The sequence below is a fragment of the Marmota monax genome, unplaced genomic scaffold (assembly GCF_021218885.2).
Source record: "Marmota monax isolate L192 unplaced genomic scaffold, Marmota_monax_Labrador192_F-V1.1 WCK01_AAM20220418_F8-fsc00044, whole genome shotgun sequence".
NCBI classification, from domain to species: domain Eukaryota; kingdom Metazoa; phylum Chordata; class Mammalia; order Rodentia; family Sciuridae; genus Marmota; species Marmota monax.
In genome coordinates, this window is record NW_026695198.1 from 10091462 (window position 1) to 10106956 (window position 15495).

General features: G+C 38.7%; 1 protein-coding gene across 3 annotated transcripts in view; it reads left to right on the forward strand.

The window, feature by feature from the left end:
• The window catches only part of Xkr4 (XK related 4), a 438096-nt gene that overhangs the window by 410311 nt on the left and 12290 nt on the right, over positions 1 to 15495 (forward strand). For 2 of the 3 annotated variants that reach the window (XM_046428580.2, XM_046428579.2), the window contains exon 3: positions 9240 to 12735. In XM_046428580.2, the coding sequence (XP_046284536.1) occupies positions 9240 to 10186 (947 nt within the window). In that variant the 3' untranslated portion in view covers positions 10187 to 12735. The remainder of the gene's footprint in view (positions 1 to 9239; positions 12736 to 15495) is intronic. The other variant, XM_058574010.1, reaches the window with a different exon arrangement.

Here is a 15495-nt window from a genome sequence, read left to right on the forward strand (position 1 = left end):
TAATTTTATTGGACATCTCAGTTTACTTATTTTATGTCTCTCCACTAATAGTTGATCTCACCATTTTATTTTTGATGTAAATTTAACCACATGCTATATAGAACCGTATAGAGAGTATTGACTTCTGGCCCTCTGCTCACAAAAATTATTTTCTTAGAGAAAGTATTATTTAAACGATTTTGAAATGCACAAAATGTTGGTCTTTTTATAAGATTGTAATAAAGAGCTCAAATTGAGAGGGGGGAAGAAACTGAGATGGAGCTACATGAGGGTATCTTTGAATATTTTTCCATCAGAAGGAAGTGACTTTTCACATGTAAAAAGACAGACACTTAGCTTCCCTCCACAAGTTTCTACAACTCCTGTCACATCAAAACACCAAAAATTTAACCTAGTGAAATTCCCTTATCACCTCCTTAGCAGGCTTACAATTTGCCTTGCAAAGAAGTCAAAATCTTCAAAATGGATTATGAAAAGAATGCACATCCCCAGTGAAGCTAAACATATTAAAGCATTTAAATGGTTTTAATCAGAACTATTACAAGGTTTAAAACAGAGATTAAATGACTTCAGTGTGAGAAGACTGAGAAAGTCTTGGACCTGCTGAACCATATTATGTTCTGAACCTTTGTCTCACCCAGCAAGGATCACAGCACAGAAGGCTTCATTTTTTTTTTTCAATTATTACCTTGTTTCAAATAAGTCAATATGATTCCAGGCATGCGGATCTACTGCTTTTCTATTAGTAACCAAAAGACAAACTCTCTTTCTGAATATTCATTGAGTGTCCTGCTTTTCTTCAATCAAATTGGTAATATTTTTCCTCACAAGAAAATCCAGGAAGACTGGAAAGCTTTTTTTAATAGATCAGAAAACATGAAGAGGATAAAAGCATGACTTTCCTCCCAGGAGCTTGTGCTTTTATCCATTTGGTGAAAAGAAACCCAAACCTTTGGCCCAGTACAAATGTGGTTGCTGTGGGCCCAGAGAGACTCGTGGTTTTTGGAGCCTCAGAGGCCTGCAGAGGCATTGCTAGTTAAAGGACCTCCATTCATCATGGCATCATGGTGGTACCTACCCCATGAGTCTGGATTGTGGGAGAGTTTAGAACTCACTGCAGTCATCTGGGTCCCCACCCCCAGGAGTTAGAATAACCATATGAATCTGTGTGATTGTGACAGACTTTGGGAATCTGGGAATTTTGATGCTTGTCTTCCTCATTAACAATAGGAGATTTTGTTCTCTGTTTCCTTATTTATGACAAAAACAAAAACACACTTGCCTCAAAAAGTTGTAATAAGATTTAAACTGGAAAAAGGATGTGAGTGCCAATCATATCACTGTACACAAAGCAAGGGCCCAACAAATCCTTATTCTTTCTTCATCCTTCTGTGATCATGAGCCTCAGAGGCACTAAGGAAACTATAAAATGTCTTGACTCCAAGAAACCAATACTATATTTTTGTTTCCTAGTTAGTCAGCTTATTTGTTTAGGCATCGTGCCTTTAGAGAGAAAAATTACAGTGTGTGTGATTGAGACTATATGTGTTTAAATGATCACCCCAACCTTTGTGAGATTATTTCACCTAAGACTCAGTTTTACCAAATTTAACATTTTACCAATTTTAACATTTCTTCCCAAAATGTTAAAATCAACAGAAAGGGTGAAGAAATAAGCTGAGAAGGGATACAGGTAGTGGAAATATAGAGCAGTTAATTCGAGAAACTGATACTACTAATTCAAGAAATCGATACACAAACAGAGTGATTGACAGGTGCTGGTGAGCCTGAGGAGCATGCCCTGCCCTTTCGGCGGGGGGACATGTCCATCCATACCCACACAGAGGTGTAGCTAGGGCAAGAACAAAAGCAAGACGTCATGACCACCTATGCCAGGGACTGAATCTAGGCTAGAGGCTGGGAAAATCGTCCCTAAAGAAATGAATGACACTTATGCCAAAAAATAGAGGGATGGGCAGAAATTACCCAAAGAGAGCAACTTTCCAACGGGGGGAGCCCAGCACTTCCTGGCTTGGAACCAGAACACTGCTTTATGGGTGAACTTGTCATCAGAGAAAAGATAACAGAGTGGCTGAAACTCAGAGACACAGCACAAGATAAGTAGGGCAGAGCAGAAGGACCCTGAGAGCTACCAGCTGGGTCTTTCCAAGATGTCCCCATAGACCCCCAGCTATCAACAAGTTGATGCCGCCCTGGGACTGAACAGTGACACAGCCCTAAACTCAGCCATTTTGTCTGTCAGAAAAGAGAAAGGAGCCATTCAGAACTCAATCAGAGCCCAGTAGCTGGTTCTGCGTGAAGGGTACACTTGTATCATTCTCTCTGCTTTTATGTATGCTTGAACTTTTTCATAAATGGACACTTTTAAGTTAAAGAAAAGAACCCTTTCTTACCACCAGCTGCAGTCTTGTGAAACAGGCTAGTGGCCAGGTGTTTCCCTTTGGCCTGTTGAAGGAGAAAGGTTATGCCCTCCCCTGGGAGAAGAAAAGAGACAGGTTCATTCTCTTTGTAGAAAATCGAAGAATTAGAGCACTTGGTTCAATTCCCCGAACCTCTTACATCTAGGGAATTAGGCTATAAATCCTATGAAGCATTCTCCAGAGATTTCCAGGAATTGTAGTTTACACCCAGACCACAGCACAGCAGGACTACAGATTTTATTTCACAGTGTTTTGGCATTTGCAGTTCAAACTGAAATTGCAAAGAAGCAGAATAGGGGAAGAATGAAGAATTGTGCAGATCTTTTCAACCTCTTATTATCTTTTTCTGGTTCTGGCTCTATACATGGAATATTCTTATTTCTTTTCCTCCCTCTCTTTCTTCCTTCCTTCTTTCATCTTTGAGCATTGCACAATATATTAAGGAAAAAAAAAAAACAAGACAGTGATTTATCCTTGCCTAAAGGCCCCATCTAGTGAGAAACACAATAATTAAACAACACAAGATCAAACATAATCAAAAACTGTTATGAGAACGATGAAGGAAAAAGATGGAATACCTGATTGTGGAAACATAGCCACAGAAAAAAACAAAATTGCATTTGGAAGCCAGAAATTTCCCCCTTACCAGTCTGGAAGTTTCAAAATTAAAGGGATATTTAGATTTTTATGTTTCCAAGGATCTTACACAAATTACGCCCCCCACCAGGCCATACCTCAAAACTTCTAACATCGCATGCCACCACACTACAGACCAAATTTCAAATGTATAAATTTTGGGGTGTCTAAAAAGGGCAGTTTTGATGTCAGCTACATCGAACCTCATTTTATTAAAATGACTATTCCTTTTTAAATTATTCAATTCCAAATGATGTTCAATGGGAGCAGGAAATAAGGAAAACAAATAGTAGGAAAAAAAGAGGGCGGGGGTGGACAGATGGAGCTATAGAAGGAAGAGAAAACGGGAAGGGAGATGGAGAATGAAGACAGACATCCTAAAAAGAAAGTATATCCATAAGAAGCAAAAGAGAGAAGAAGCAAACTTAGCTGTTCATGATATTGATCACTATCAATTCCCTTTGAAATGTTAACTAGTTAACTAGCTAGTGTTACAGTCATGACCCTTATTGTTTAAAAAAAAAAAAAAATATATATATATATATATAGTATCAGTTAAAAAAATGGGGAGACAAAAAACAAAGAACTGGAGGGAACACAGATCTAAATATATATTTAGATATATATACTTTAAATATATATATATTTTAATATATATAATTTTAATATATATAGATTTTTTTTTCAAAATGGACCAGACTCTTAGATATCTTCTGAGAAACTGGCCTCTGGCTTATTAAGTGGTCTCTTCAATAATTCAAAGGCACAGATCACACAGGCTAGAAGTAGCCTCTTCCAGCTCTAGAGGTTTAAAAATCCAAACTCTCGGATTAAAATATTTCCAAGGGTAAAGTATATCCTTTACCAATGCCTACCCAAAGAAAAGGAACATCTGTCTTTATAATCAGTCCAAAATGATGTCATAAACTGTCATCCCAACATGCGGCCACTGAACTGTTGTTTTCCAAAGTCAGATTGATTTTCGGGGCTGCAGTGCAGTCAGAAAGCAAAGACACCTGGATTAGACGGACACAATCCAGTGACAGAGGCAAAGTTAGAAAGTGGCATTCATCTGAACTGGTGGATTTGGGTGGCTTTGCAATGGTGTTTCAATCAAGCTGCACATAAAACCTTGTTCTTAGAACTGTGGCAGCCTACCTGGAAATTCATGTTCCCTCTAGTTCTGAGAAGGCATTTACACTAACAACAGGGAGGATAAAGGAAAGAATTGTGTTCTTTTCCAGAGAAAGCAAAAATTGTCACCTCCAGTCAGAATGTTTCTAAGTAACTTTCTTAGACACACAGAAGGGGAGCTGGAAAAAAAAAATAGTAGCCTTGGAGTGGGTCTTGACTGCCTGCTGAGCTGGAGGGTCAAGGAATGGGAGGGAGTGGGATGACTTGGAGACCCTGAAAGCAAGTGGATCCAGAGCTGCATCCCCAACAATGCCAAGAATTCAAGGACTAACTGATAAAAAAATGGGGAGACAAGAAACAAAGAACTGGAGGGAGAACAGATCTAAAATAAAGGAGAAGAGAAAAAAAATCAAGCAGATGGTTTTCTGGGGACAAGGGTTACTTGTCAGATGTTTGTAGGGAAGGATCTCGCGGAGACCAGGGGATGGCATTCAGACCAAGACAGGAGCACAGAGCATCTGCTGTCAAGGAAGCAAGAGGTTTAATTTCAGGGTAGATTAAAGACAATTTTCATCTGAAACAAGAGGAAGTCAGGAAGGAGAAAAGATAGAACACTTAATCTCTCAAAGGCAAGACTCAATTTTTTTTTTTTTGGTAAAATGAAATCATTGCACTAGGTAAGCTCAGAGGTCTTACCATCTATTTTAACATTTTAAGAAATAATATAATCCCTTTGAGTCCCCTCCAGCTGTTTTCACAGTTTGATCTTAAAATTTTCAGGACTGATACGCTATTCATTATTTTGAAAGACAATACCAAGAGACACATTATTTATGTCCTGGGACCACTGAGGGAATCTTTATATTTTAGTATTTTAATGATGTGAGCAAAAATATATCTTTCAATGTCACTTACATATTCCTGCCTGGGATGCATACCTTGAATCTAAACAAAAGCAGCCAAACCCAAAATGAAGAACATTATCTCTTTTATTTATTTATTACTATAAGGTACTATACTCTTCAAAACTTTCAATGTCATGCCAGTCTGAGGAACTTAGCAAGACACTGTCTCAGAATAAAATATAAAAAGGATTGTGGAGTTAGCTCAGTGGAAGAGTGCCCTTGGGTTCAATCTGTGGTACTGGAAGAAAAAATTCAATGTCAGAAAAGGCAAAGAAAGTCTAAGCCTATGAAAACATTCCAGATTAAAGAAAACTAAATCAGTATGGAAACTAAATCAGTATGGCAGCTAAATACACTACCTTATCTTAGACTTAATCCTGTACCAAAAAGAAAAAGATTTGGAATGGATATTGTTAAGGTCAACTGACGAAACTGAAATATTGAAGGTGGATTAGAAAGAAATATTAAAGTGGCTGATGTTGATAACTTTACTGTGGTTTTATATGCTTTTTCATAATAAATAAGCACTGATGTACCTTAGGGTAAGCAGTCATATAACTTAGTCTCAAATGAGAGAGAGAAAAGCATAATAATACAACAAATGAAACCAAATAATAATCTAGGCAAAATTTATATAGGTATTCAATGTACTATTTTTAATTTGAATTTTTTCTATATGTTTGAAATTATTTTTAAATAAAATCTTAAAATATTAAGCTTTCACATTGTTAGCTAAAGAAGCGTTCTATACCCCCATACATCGATGTTCCAGAGAACTCCACTCCAATCACAAGGAAGTGCCTTGCTAAGAAAATCTATCTTGACACTGGAAATAACCACTCTGTTATTACTTGTGTAAAGAGCAAATGATTGAAGCATTCTAAGGCAGGACTGTATTTGTAATTTACCTATTGTAATTTGTAATTGATAAAACCGGAATACTGGAGGTGGCTTAGAAAAAAAAGTGGATTGGAAAAAAAGGAATGCTGAAGGACTTAATTCTAAAATGGGCCCATATTTCTATTCAGATGTGTATTTGTCTTATAAAAAAAAGAATTGCTAAAAAGAAGGAAAAGAAAATTATAATCAAATGAAGAAGAGAAATGCTAATCATTGCTGAAAAACAGAACTCATTAAAAGAACAGAACGGACATGGAATTCCTCTTTAGTATATAGACTCTTTTCATTGAAAGCAAAGCTGATAGAAAATGTTCCCTTTTCTACTGACAGTGTATCACCTTCAGTTCCCAGAGAGTCAATCACAGACTGGATTACTCTTTTAAGACAATGAAGCAAAAGGGATGAAGGTTACAGGAAAATTTGAGTGAGGCTAATTTTTCTATTAGATCTAGACAGGTGGAGTATCTGAAAAGCTTGAAAACAATAGTGTTTCAGACTGATTAATTGGTTGATTGATGGATTGGCTTCTTCTTCTTCTTTTTTTTAAATTTTTCGGAACTGGAGATAGGAGCTGGGGCTTCATGCATGCTAGGCAAATACTCTGCCACTGAGCTATATCTTCAGCCCCGTATTTCAGATTTTAAGTTTAAAGGGGTGTGGGGTTGAAATACTTGCATTTACATGAGATATCTTGGAGAGGGGGTTCAAGTCAAACACAAAAAATTCATTCATGTTTCATATACACCTTATACAAATAGCCTGAAGGCAATTTTATATGTTATCTTTATTGCACCTGTATTTTAACTATGACCCATTATATGAGGTCAGGTGTTAATTTTCCTCTGTAGTGTCATGTGGGCCCAAAAAAACGTTTTGGACTTTGGGGCTTTTAGGATTTTTAATTTTGGGACTAGGGATGCTCAAACTGGTGGTGGTAGTGGTGGTGATTTGTTTTATAACTGCTTTGGAAAACAGCATTATGTAACATCTTCCATTAAGAGTGCTTGCTCTTCGGTTTGCACAAAGTCTGACCAACAAGGCAGTCACTTTCCTGAAGGTGGCACTAAGCGCCAGCACTTCCTGCTGAAGGTGCATCAGTGAGAACACAAGGGGTGTCCCTGCACAGCTAGGATGTCCAGGTTAAAAGCAAACTGAGTACAAGTCTATTCAAGAAGCTACAAGTCTTCAAGGGACACAGATAAGGGGTGAGGTATGAGCAGTTTCTATGCCATACAAAGGTATTGAAATTAAAATGGCACAACCTTTTATTCTTTGATCTGAACCGATCATAAATATCATTCACATAGTCATTATTCTGTCACCTTTTTTCTCCATCCTTTCTCTTTCTTAATCCAGTTTTAAATTCTTCCACTCCTCTCTTTTCACTTTAGAATTTACTGTAAATTGATATGGCTGTTTTCTATTGCACAGAAACGGAATTATCATAAACTCCTTTGTCCACTGGTCTGTAACTAACCTACAAATATTGCCATAGATAGCTTCCTGTGACTTGCAGGAATAAAAGATTTTTGTGCTGCCCTGAAAAAATAAAAAATAAAAACCCTGAAGATCCTGACATCACAGTCTAAACATTCTAGTAGATTTATTGTGAGGAAGTATGAGAAGTGGATTTTGGAAAACATTTTCTTCATCAATAATTGTTTTTTTGCAGTTTGTGTTAATCAAGGAGACTGGGTAAGATGTGATTATTGGATTTGAAATTTTTATCCATTAATATGGCCTCTTTCCACAAGAATCGTATTTTTTAAATTTATTTTTCAAGGATAGTAGACAACAGCTCTTTTTCTATAAACATTGTTTTAAAAAAGAAAAGTACAGATTCCATCATAAGCTCCTGGAAATCCACACACCTTCTATTATTTCTAAAGAGGGAAATAAAACTAGTATTCAGCCTGATTATGATTAATAATAGATCTGATGAGGGGAAAGTCAGTTTAATTTTATAATACCTGAAACCGTTCTTAACCTTGGCAAGTCTCAGCACATCTTCTTAAGTAAAATAATTGCAAACTCCAGTGACAAAGTGGAATTCTCCAAAAGAGATCTCCTGGGAAGCTGGTGTGTTTTTAGGTAAGATCTGTCCATATCTGGATCATAGACAGAAATTTGAGACCCAGTTAAATGGAATAAGAGTATAAGAAGGCAATAAAAATTAATTCCAAAGTTTGAAGATCTACTAACCAAATGGGCCTGATAAAATAAGAGGAATGGCTGAAAAATAATTTCAATACAATCGTTAATTTATGAAAGACTAAGAGATGAAAGACAGTGAATGAATACTTCTTTTAAGGGAAAGGTAGTTGGCACAGATAGAAGCTGCAGGAACCCTGAGTATCCTCAGCCATGAGGATGAGCTGCACACTGGGCAGCACAAGAAACACTGTCAAGCTCATTATGTGAACTTCTTTCCTTATTCTAAAGAAAGAATAAACTCTCTTTTGGGAATGAAATTCATTCATTCTTGCTTGGAAGCAGAAAGGTAAACCATGTAGCCCCTCAAGCTTCCTGTGATGCTATATACCTTTCAACCATGGAATCTCCATAGTGGTAGGGAGCCCCGGAGATTGCCTGCCTTATAAATGAGGATCCTGCTGGGCGCAGTGTCTGTAATTCCAGCAGCTCCGAAGGCTGAGGCAGGAGGATTGTGAGTTCAAAGCCAGCCTCAGCAGAACTTATAAAAAGGGGTGGTGCTAAGCAACTCAGTGAGACTCTGTCTCTAGATAAAATACAAAATAGGGCTGGGGATGTGGCTCAGTGGATACATGCCCCTGAGTTCAATCCCCTGTAATGCCTCCCCCCCACACACCCAGAAAAAAATGAGGATACTCATTTCAAAGATTGTCCAGGGTCAAGTGGTAATACCTGGTCAAGTTGAACAGCAACCCCATTCCATTAGCCTCCAGCCCAAGTCTATTTACACCAAATACACAGAAAGTTAAACCACCCATTCTCTACATCTCAGACCTGACACTGGTTTGGAGTAGCATTCCTGTTAGTGTCGAGCCTTCTCCATATGGTTGATGACTTAGAGAGGATAGTTAAGGATCCCCACCTGAGTGAGAAGTCCACTAAAAACCCAAAGAAAATAAGAGCCTTTGCTGAGGTCGAAGCCTGTCGCGAGCCACCAGCCCGGTGTGACTTGACTTCCAGGGCATCCCTGCATCTCACTTTTGACAGAATGTCTTCCTGTTTGCCTTTGTAGGTTTCACAGCAGCAGCCTCCCTGGTGTCCTTGGCTTGGGCTCTAGCCTCCTACCAGAAGGCCCTGCGGGACTCTCGAGATGACAAGAAGCCCATCAGCTACATGGCGGTCATCATCCAGTTCTGCTGGCACTTCTTCACGATCGCGGCCAGGGTCATCACCTTCGCGCTCTTCGCCTCGGTGTTCCAGCTGTACTTTGGGATCTTCATCGTCCTTCACTGGTGCATCATGACCTTCTGGATCGTCCACTGTGAGACAGAATTCTGTATCACCAAATGGGAGGAGATTGTGTTTGACATGGTGGTGGGGATCATCTATATCTTCAGCTGGTTCAACGTCAAGGAAGGCAGGACACGCTGCCGGCTGTTCATTTACTATTTTGTGATCCTTTTGGAAAACACAGCCTTGAGCGCCCTCTGGTACCTGTACAAGGCTCCGCAGATCGCAGACGCCTTCGCCATCCCGGCGCTGTGCGTGGTGTTCAGCAGCTTCTTAACGGGCGTTGTTTTCATGCTGATGTACTATGCCTTCTTTCACCCCAACGGGCCCCGGTTCGGGCAGTCACCAAGTTGTGCTTGTGAGGACCCCGTGGCCGCCTTCTCTCTGCCTCCAGAAGTGGCCACGAGCACCCTCCGGTCCATCTCCAACAACCGCAGCGTGGCCAGTGACCGCGATCAGAAATTCGCAGAGCGGGATGGCTGTGTACCTGTCTTTCAGGTGAGACCGACGGCCCCGTCCACCCCATCGTCTCGCCCACCACGGATTGAAGAATCCGTCATAAAAATTGACCTGTTCAGAAATAGGTACCCAGCCTGGGAGAGACACGTGTTGGACCGAAGCCTACGGAAGGCCATTTTAGCCTTTGAATGTTCCCCGTCTCCTCCTAGGCTGCAGTATAAAGATGATGCCCTTATTCAGGAGCGGTTGGAATACGAGACCACTTTATAAAACGAAAGAACTTGCAGGAGCCACAACATCCAGATGAAGGGGTGACAGCAGGGCTGTGGCAATCGTGACACTTCATCTTACAGTAGGGGCAACAAGCTGCAATGTTCTTAGTCTGCCCCGTCCTCCTGTTATGGTTTGATCCTCCATCAGCTAACTGCCTGCTGTTGGTCTTCTTTCCAACCAGCAGCACCAGAGTCTCTTAATCCACCTGAAGGAGAGCAACACCAGCTCAGTATGACTGTGGCTACCAAATTCCTCCTGCACTGTCTTGGAGCACCATCCACCAGAGGGGACTATTATTATGGAAGAGTTTGCCTCCAATCAATAGGGTGTTTTAATGGAGTTAACTGATTTTTGCATAAAAATATATTCAGTCACACACACTAACACACACACACACACACACACACACACACCAGTCCTCTGTCAAAATAGCTTAGGTGATTTTCTCGATGCAAAGCTCTGATTCCTGAAGAAATATAAAAACAAAGAGAGAGAATATATCCCTCAAGACTTCAGAAAAAAAAGTAGTACTGCTTAGAAAAGAATTCATAAATCATTTTCTCATTTGAAAACCAATATCATGTGTGGAAAAAAAAAAGCCTACTCAATAGACAGCAAACTCAAGTGTGTTTACACATGTATTAGCGTTGATGGAATGGTTCATTTTATACACATTTCAGGATTTGTTTTTTTAATTTTAAATTTTCAGTTGAGAACATCTTTATGACAGGAATCCTATGCAGCACATGTATGGCTTTCGACAAGACCAAGGAGCTCGATAACTTCGTGATGTAAATTAAATGATAATCATCTTTCAGTATTCAATTGCAAAAGTTTAAAACATACACCAATAGGAAGTGGGGGGAAAAGAGACAGAATAAAGAGTCTGATTCCCGGGCATGTGCAGCTCACATTGGAATGTAAGCGCAGGGCCTCCAGAGAGGAGTGGGCTGCAAGTGCATCTGTTTCCGGATACAGAATGAGTGGCTCGCTGTATGCATGTGGGCAGGTGTGATTCCAGAAGACACTATGCCTCATCTTTCTAGTGCCAAACTCCATCCAACCACAGGACTTGACACGGAAGCCCCAGTGACTGAGAATAAGTGATGTGAGCCCCCTGAAAGCAGACAAGAGAATGAACAAGTTCTCCACTGTGTACAGACTTACCCACCTCCCATCCAAGCTCAAAGTGATATCTCTTTTAGAGGCTTTGGGACAATTTTAGTAAGTATGAGCATACCAATGCGGTGAATATGCTATAAGGAAACCCTTCTGAACTGATTGAGGGCTTATCACTCTATCCAGCTAAGATTTGTATTTGAATCATCTGTAAAGTCGCACTCTTACAACAAGCTTCTGGGTTTTAAATACCTCCGTACAGCAAGTAAACGTTCCCTGCTTTCTGTTCTCAGTGTCCTTGGTCATGGTGCTTTTCGTTGCATTAAAAGTGCCGGTCAAACTTTGATAGTATTTTTTTATAGTTGGTGCAGAGTGGAATAACTCATGGATTATTTCAATATTTTTGTAATAAAAACATATAGGGTATACATATAGGCATCATCACTTTTTTTATAGATCTGGAATTATTTAAAATACTTTAAGCATCATAATCACTTGGGATGTCAGAAACTGGTCCACAAATTCATCAGCCTGCCTCGGCAGATTGAAAACACTTGTCTCTTGCAAGATCTGCAAGTTGGTGCCCCCAGGAACCTGGCCAGGGGTGCTATAAGAATATCAGGTGAAGAGAGAAACAGCCTAACTAGAAAGGGCTTGTCAAGACTGGCCAATGTTTCCCAGGAAATCAAAGATGTAAATGATTATTTTCATCCATTCATTAGAATAAACCTGACCACAGTGGAAGATGTCTTAAACTTCTTTCCCTGGTTTTATATTAACCCAACTGATAGATTAAAGCTTATTCAAGTCATTAAAAAAGAAGGTAAAAAGTCAGATTAATGTAATTATTTACTTATTTGGACTGTCCTAGTCTCTTAAAGTGGTCAAGTTCTAGAGCCACTGCCTGTAATAAGTATGTCACCCACAAACTGCTGTCCCCATGAGGACATCCACAGGAAGTGACAGAGGGCTCAACCTAGGACTTCTTTTGGTACAAAGCCCCAAATCAATTTTTTTAAAGATAAGACAATTTTTACCAGTAGACATATTTCCTAGTACTCCATGGCTTGATCCTCCAAGCAAGATTTCCACTAAACACAATCAAAGCTAATCATTTTTTCGGGATGTGGAAAGATCACCTCGTCACTGGTAAAGCTCCAGGAGGACCCTCTTCTTGTCAGCACATGGTGAAAATATTCCACCCCCATTGTAGAAGGGGGGAAAAAAGATCATTTTTGGCAAATCCTTCACCTTTGTGCAGAATCATGAGTTATTAGCTTCATTAGTTCCAAGACAACTTTTAACTGATGATCTGTGGAAACGGAATTCCTCAGTTGAACTATACCTTGATTCCACGAGTTATAACAGATGACAGTATAATAGTGTCAAGCAAACAAACACGACAGCCCCTTCACTCTTCTTATCATGTAAGTTCTAAGTTATTTCTCAACTTGATCCCTCACTTACCATGTTAAGATTTGAAACAAGGACTATGTAAATAAGAGATAATGTACTGTCCTTTATCTTGGAGGTGAGATTGGCAGTCAGGAGGGTGTGAGAAGTTTGAATTTTTAAATGATTTCCCCAATACTGTAAACGTTGTTATTGGACATTCTTGAAGACTGTGATGTTTTAGTTAACAATGAATTCTTGCTAAGGAAATGATACATCCTTCATGTTATAAATTACAACTTTTCAGAAGATTACAAGAACAGCAACAAAAAAAAAAAAAAAACTACTCCAGAGGTAAATCATGATTTAATCTTGCTTCTGTGATTCAGAAAGCACACCACTGCCATAAGACAACTTTTATTAGTTTCTAGAGGCATAGATAACGGAGTTTTTAAAGTATTGGGATTTAAAGAGATGTCATCAAGGTGCAAGGGAACAAAATTTAATTTTTGTGTTTAAATTTTAATTATTTTTCAGTCTGATATTAAACCCTTGCTGGAGAGTAACTGAAGAATAATCCAAGAGGGATGAGCTATGGTTAGCATACAGATGAAAATAATGGGATTCTTTATCGTCTAGTCTGATTTCTGGACCTAAGTCCACTTCAAATCCGTTGAGAGGATGTTTCTCTTATTATTCACCTGTTTTGCATAGGATCATGACATTTTCTAAAGGAAAAATACTATAACTTTGTCTTTTACTTTCAAATTAACATTTTTAAATGAAACTCTATATATCCTAGCCATGCCAAGACTTTTAAGTATTTGCATGAAAGAAAAATAAATTTTTTTCCATGTAAGTCAAATGTGATTCTCCAAAGTGACTATGTCCTTTAAATCCTCTTCACACTTCCACATTTTTCTACTTAACTGTGTGTTATCTAGTTTCACAATATAACTTTATAGACACTCAGTTCCTATTCATTTATGAGGAATACTACAAATGAAATAAATTCTCTAATTGAGTCAAGATCATGTGATTCAAGTGTTAGCAAAAATAAAATACAAAGATAATCTGAAAATAAAAGTAATATGAAGAATTTATGGTTAATTCCTACATGCCCTATCTATTTTGCTCTAGAAATAAATGAAGCCAGAGTGCTGACCAATTAAAAGTGAATGAGAATAATTTAAATCTCATTGACTTTTTATTTTATTTTATTGAATTTTTTATTTTAAGAAATAAAGGATATACTGCCCTTTAGTGCATATAAAATGGTATGCTACTGACACATGAACTTTTAGATAAGAAGCTTTTTCTTGCTGCCTTTTCCAAATCAAGCATACCTGTAAGACAGTAATGTACTTGTGAACTTTGGTTGGAAATACCTACTCACAATTCAGCACTTCTTAGCCTAAATGAACTTTCTCACTCCTTAAAGATCCCATCTTTGAAGCAGCTGAATAGAATAGTTTTTTGTTTTCAAAGTTTCTTTCCCTGAAAATATTGAATTGAGCAGAGGAAACCTCTGATGTCCTTACCAGGATTGTGTAAGGTTACGCATTTACTTTCAAACGTACCAAATGTCATTGAGTGGAGACACGTTCTGACATAATGTTTAGACAAGAACATAGAGACTTTTTTCCCTAATGAACCATTTTCTAGACTAAATATATGCTCCCTTGCATTCTCAACACATCTTTGCCATTAGCCATTATAGTTTCTATATAAAGCTTGGATGAGATGCCTGCATTTTTATGTTTCTAAGGGAAAATTTCTTAAAGCCTTTGTAAAAATAGCTCAGGCTGTCTTTCAGAATATAGCTCAGAGGATAGTGAAACACAGGGTGACAGCACAGCAAGACTGAGGTCGTCACTCATATAACTTCAGTGATGGATGCAAATCAATTCACATTCCTTTATCTTAGCAATCCAATGTCACTTTTGAAAATAATCAAAATCCTGCCAACTTGTGACTCATAACATTCCTTCTGCCTGGTGCTTGATCATTTCCAAATGGCCAAGGATGGGTCATTTTACTCTAGTTCCAATTTCGGAGTCAACCTCCCTTAGACCAGGCTGTGAAATGATCTGAACATTTGGATGACATCTCTTCTTCTCACTTGGGCACCTGTACGGCAGAATTAGGTCACTGCAAAGGTCTCTGTTGACATATGTTTTGTCCAACTGCTGTCCTGAAAAATGGGCACATGGAAAGACTCTCCATGTGTGTCCAAGATTGACAGTCTCAACAGGACCATTACTCATGCCAAAGTAAAACTGTGGACTGTGGGTGGAATTGTATAAAAACATGAAAAGGCATTTAATTTTGCTAATTGTAGCAATTAGCCTAGCTGGCAAGCATCCTGCCCCCACAACAGAAAGCCAAGAGGAAGTAGTGACAAATAGACATGTGTCCACAGACACAAGGGGTTCAGAAACTCTCCCCAGAGTGGCTGAGGTGTGGTATGGTCTCACCATCCATCTGAAGCTCTTTCTCTAGATTCCACATGGAAAAAACTACCAGTCCTTTTTGATTTGTATGCAGTGATCTAGCCCAGAAATGCAAAACTCAGCAAACCTGGTGGCCTAGGTTCCACTAAATAAAGGATGCCATAATATCCCTGGCATGTTAAAATGTTTCCATGTTATACTGACATAAACTAAGCCAGAGACAAAATAACTCAATTGAATTTGTGCTCTTATTATTTTGTTTCATGGTAGATTTTCTGGCAGTTCCAATTTCCATACTGATGGTTGTTGTAGTTAAAATTTGGAATCTCCCCCCAAAACTCA